Source organism: Theobroma cacao, chromosome 5 (assembly GCF_000208745.1).
Source record: "Theobroma cacao cultivar B97-61/B2 chromosome 5, Criollo_cocoa_genome_V2, whole genome shotgun sequence".
NCBI classification, from domain to species: Eukaryota; Viridiplantae; Streptophyta; class Magnoliopsida; order Malvales; family Malvaceae; genus Theobroma; species Theobroma cacao.
In genome coordinates this window covers 14,869,875-14,874,811 of record NC_030854.1, presented here as the reverse complement: position 1 = coordinate 14,874,811, position 4,937 = coordinate 14,869,875, and the positions used below count along the sequence as shown (strand labels likewise).

At 33.2% G+C, this 4,937-nt stretch overlaps 1 protein-coding gene across 1 annotated transcript; it reads left to right on the top strand.

The window, feature by feature from the left end:
* On the top strand, nt 355-2,264 carry LOC108662107. Its single transcript, XM_018121264.1, has 2 exons — nt 355-374; nt 1,180-2,264. The coding sequence occupies exon 2, from the start codon at nt 1,210-1,212 to the stop codon at nt 1,678-1,680; it is 471 nt and encodes a 156-aa protein (XP_017976753.1). The 5' UTR covers nt 355-374; nt 1,180-1,209; the 3' UTR covers nt 1,681-2,264.

Sequence of the window (4,937 nt, the reverse complement as noted above, 5' to 3'; positions counted from 1 at the left end):
AATATATTTTAAGTGTATACAAAAATTTTAACAGCCTTGGCAGACTCGATTGGATGCCCTGCGCAAGGTATCACCGAGTATGAGTTTTGGCACAAGCCAAAGTTTTAAGAAATTCATAAGCCAAGTTGATTACTCGATTTATATGGATTGATTTTATTTGGTTGAAATGAGTTGAAAGGTAATGAAATTACAATATGATGACTTATTTTAATTGTCTCCTTTTACTCGACTTTAGATAGTTTAGATGGTATCTGTTTACTCACTAAGATTTTATAATCTCACCACCCTCATTTCCTCACATTTCAGGCTCAGAGAATTTCATAGTTAGCTGACTTTGACAAGGACTTTCATTTGGACTCGAATCGGTAAAAGCTGTAGGTTTCCAGCTTCCGATGCATTTTGGTTAGAGGTGGGCCCACGTGTCACTGTAAAAGAAATTTTATGCTTTGGTTAGTTGCTTTATAGTATATATGAATATAATTAACTTTTACGCTATAAGAATTATGTACCGATAGTTTTATGAAAATTATTTTACAAGAAAATAGTTTATTTTATTGAATACTTTTATTATATTCAAATGGTCAATTTTTCACTTCAAATGAACGTTTTAGATACTTAATTTGTTTTTAAATCATTAAATATATATTTTCTGCTTACCTACTATATTTTTAGCAAGTTTTGAGATTTTTGAAAAAAAATGACGAAAATGCCCTTGTGAGCCAGAAACAATATGTTATGTTCTGATTTGGAAATGATTTGTAATCCTTCGAATTTTGATATTTGATAACTACTGCTCACCGGGGAAGTGTGGAAGCTGATATAAGAGCCTTGCGAGGTTTCGATCGACATTCGGGATGAAGAATGTTTGTCGAGGCCTCGCGACGGTTTTCACGGGCTCGATGGGGAGTTCCGGGTCATGAAAGTTTAGATTGGTATCAGAGCATGGTTTAAAAATCAGATATTTTGATTTTAAAGCATTAGATTTTAAAGCCTTTGGTTTTAAAGTTGTTTTAAGGAATCTACACTGACACTGCGTGGCCCCAAGTCCAGTTAAGTTAAGATAAGTTAAGTTAAGTTAAGTTAGGTTAGATTGAATAGAATGTATGCATCTACATATAGAAATCTACCTACTTTTGAGATGCATAAATAATTAAACAATTACTATTTGATTGCATATAGGTTTTGAGGTGCACTGGTGACATACACACCATGTCTAGAAGAGGTGGTAGTCTCGATACCTCTCATAGTGATAGCGAGGGATCTCTAGATTCTACGGCTAGAAGCAAATGGCACCCTGATACAGGTGATTCGGAAGGTGGTCCATCCCGAATTCCTAATAACAGAATTCATCTAAACTTAGCAGAATGGGTTCATAATAAGGAAAGCTTTGAGAGTAGCCAGAATTTTGAAAGTGAGAGTAGCTCCAATATTCTGAAAACTGAAATAGATTTCCTTTTGAAACAATCCGAAGAGTACCATAGAGAACATACGAGGAAGGCAATTGCAAGGGGAGATATTCGTCTTAAGAAGGGGGTAAACGTTGTACGCCATTTTCCTCCTGGATGTGGAAGAAATGCTGCACCGGTGAGTGCCGAGGAAATTAGGAGAAGACAACAACCCTGGATTGAAAAGCAAAGAAAAAAATCTCAGGAGGAGGAAAACCCGGAAGAGGATCTTTAGGAGGACTCGGAGTAGAATCTTCCGATAAGATCAGATTAAGATGATGATCCCAAGGACATGTAATATTTTCGTAGGATTTTACACTACCTTAACTCTAAGTAGATGTTGTGTAAAAGAGATAATAATTATCTATACAAAGAAGTAAAAATAGTTTGGCTTTTAAAGTATAGGACTAGAATGTATTATAAAATGGTTGTTTAAGTAACTGAAGGTATATGGGAATCTTTAGTATGATAGAGATAAATTGGTAATATAATTATTGAGGAAGGTTATAGAAGGAAGCAATAAGGTTATAAATGACATTCGGAATGGATAATGTGATTACGTTAATGATTGTAATTTAAGCATGAAGGGGATTATTCAGTGATGTTATGACACTATGAGGTAATAGTTGGGCACAAATATAACCCAATGAAGTTAAATTATGGAATATGGGGAATATAAAATTTTGATTCAGTAAGGATTGCGAGAATAAAGTGAGGAGGAAGCTGGGCTGTTTTCGTAGTTAATTATACCGAAAGTCAATAAGATTATTGGAGTATAAGACAAAGAAGATAATTGGATAGGGATGACAATAAATTTGAGGAAAGTTGTAGATAGTAAGCAACTTATGTGTGGAGTGGTATATGTATCATGAATTTATTACACTGTATGGAAAGGATGTTTTGAGGTGGAATTTTATGAATGTTGATAAAAGTCAAAAGATGACATGAGATGAAAGTATTAATCTGGCTTAGTGTGTATGACAAGAAAATAGAAGGTACCTATACTTATGGAACTCATGATATATATCTAAAAGGGAAACCACTGGTTGAGAATGATTGATGTGGTGACTTTGAATGCAGACAAATAGCTTTGATGGGAAAATTTCTAATAGCTACAGTACTTCAGCATTGACTGTTCAACGTTATAATGCTCCGAATACCTCACGCCTATGATGCATGAGTAAGATGGGAGTGACACGATAATGAGCTTACAAATTGAATTTTGGTTGTTGGTCATTGTGTTTTGTTATCTGGGAGTCTTAAATATTCTGGAGAATGTTTACCCAAATGAATTGAAAAACTTCTTTATTGCCTTGTATATAGGCATATAATAAAAAAAAAAAAAATTGAAAGATTCTTGAGATGACTATATTGAGATGAGATACCAAGTAATGAAAGTGTGAAGGAAGAATTACGAGACTGGTATAGAAAATCAGTTTATATAGAATATCATTACGAGAATTTGTAATATCTGTTTTGATACAGTAAAATGACAAGAGTTAGGAACAACATGAGGCTAATTGTGTGACACCCTAGAAACCTATGAAGATGAGTTAGGGATTGAATGGATGAGTACGTATTTATATATCTTTAAGAGTAAGTGTTTTAGGAATACATAAACATCTTTGAGAAGAGATTCTAATCATACACAGCAAGTATGAAACGTAAAATTTTTAAAACTTGCTGAGAAGCCTAACGGCTAAATCACAAGTTAAGGGATCACATGCTGTGAGACATAAGTTTAAGATAGATATTCCCAAGGAAATACTCAAGAGAAGTTTTGCTCTGGATCTCGTTAAAGCAAGCACTAAGTTATGTGATTATAAAAAGGAAGCTGTAAGCTGAGAGTGATATTAGTATTAATATTGAAAAATACTTGAGGAGAATCTAGTTTTAAGTTTTACAATTTCAAGTACAATTTATAAATTAGTTAAGGAAGAATGATGTTATGTTCATATGAAGGAGTGGAACAAAGGATGATAGAAGTTGACCTTGAAAATGAAGTCAGATAATGAAACTTTCCTAATATATTATGGAAATTGGAATTCGAAAATGCTTAAGGCATACATGATTCAAATGGGTTCGAGTCTTAAGTGACAAATCAATATCGTAATGCAAGAAAGATACAAGGTAATATAGAGGCATGAAAGATGATTAAGGACAAAAGGATGACTCTTAGGAATTGTGGTATTGCATGAGATGCAATGATCAAGTTGAGATAAATCTTTGAGGCATCAATAGGATTATAAAGCATACACGCATAATAGATTATAATTCAATGGAGATGACATTGTGATGAATGATATATAGTATAAGGAAACTCAAACATATGGTTGGAAATGATATGAATGATATGAAGTTATACACAAGTATAATAAGAAGGTTGACATGCACTATAAGAATTATTATATTGAAACTAGGATTGGGATACGGATGAATAAAGGGGGAATGTAGTCCAAGGCATGTGAACACATGGATTCCTATATATAAAGAGAGATGTTGACATTTGAAAATGCATGTATCTATGTATATATGAAATTGATAATTTTACTAACTAAAGTGAAGAATGGTTCTCAGTAATTGGGAGATTTTGAAATAGTGTCCAGAGAGGTCAGTGAGCTAAAGTGTTAACGGACATGCAATGAACGATTAAAGTTATGAGTGACTTTGAAGGTAAACCTTGGATTGTTTAAGTTCTTAATGGAACTCTATTAAAGGAAGGGTATGGACCAGTATAAGATGGATGAATCAAGGTTGAGAAATTTGGTATGGAGCAAATTAATAAAATGATGAATAGGTATACATAAGTAAGTATGATATGTGATCGAAATCGGTATAATTGAGATGAAGTTATGGTTCAAATGTAATAATGGTGATAAAGGCATGCTTAGTGTCTAGATATAAGAGATCATGGTTGTGAAAAGTATTACTGATCCGGTTCCAAAGGATGATAATTGCCATAAATAAAGCATTTAATTGAACTGAAGGTGAACGAGGTAAATAAATTGAATGTCCCTATAGAAGGAACAAGGAGTAGGATCATAGAAGGAGATTGATAACGCAACATCGACGGGAATTCGAGGACGAATTCTATTTAAGTGGGGGAGATTGAAATACCCCATACTTTGATATGGTGATAAATAAAGTTGATCGAATGCAAATTGAGGTCAATTAAAATGTTTAGAAGTGATAAAAGACGAAAGGAGTAGTTTAGGATAAAATATTTCGCAAGTGAGAAAATAATAATAAAATAATAATAATTTTATCGGAGGAGAATTTGTGAGATAAAAGGCGATTTGGAAGTCAAGTGAGGCATAATAAGGTATTTTGGGTACCAAGGAGACAAGATAAAATTTTTAGAATAAAATAATATTTTATTAATAAAATAATATTAAAATATTAATATTTAGCCGGATGTCGAAGTCAATCAAGAAGAAGGATCATATGGTTGATCCAAGTGGGGGAGAAGATGACAAGCCCGACTCTATAAAA

What these genes read in the sequence shown, in the direction of transcription:
- LOC108662107 (XM_018121264.1), top strand. Translation starts at nt 1,210, where the DNA reads ATGTCTAGAAGAGGTGGTAGTCTCGATACCTCTCATAGTGATAGCGAG.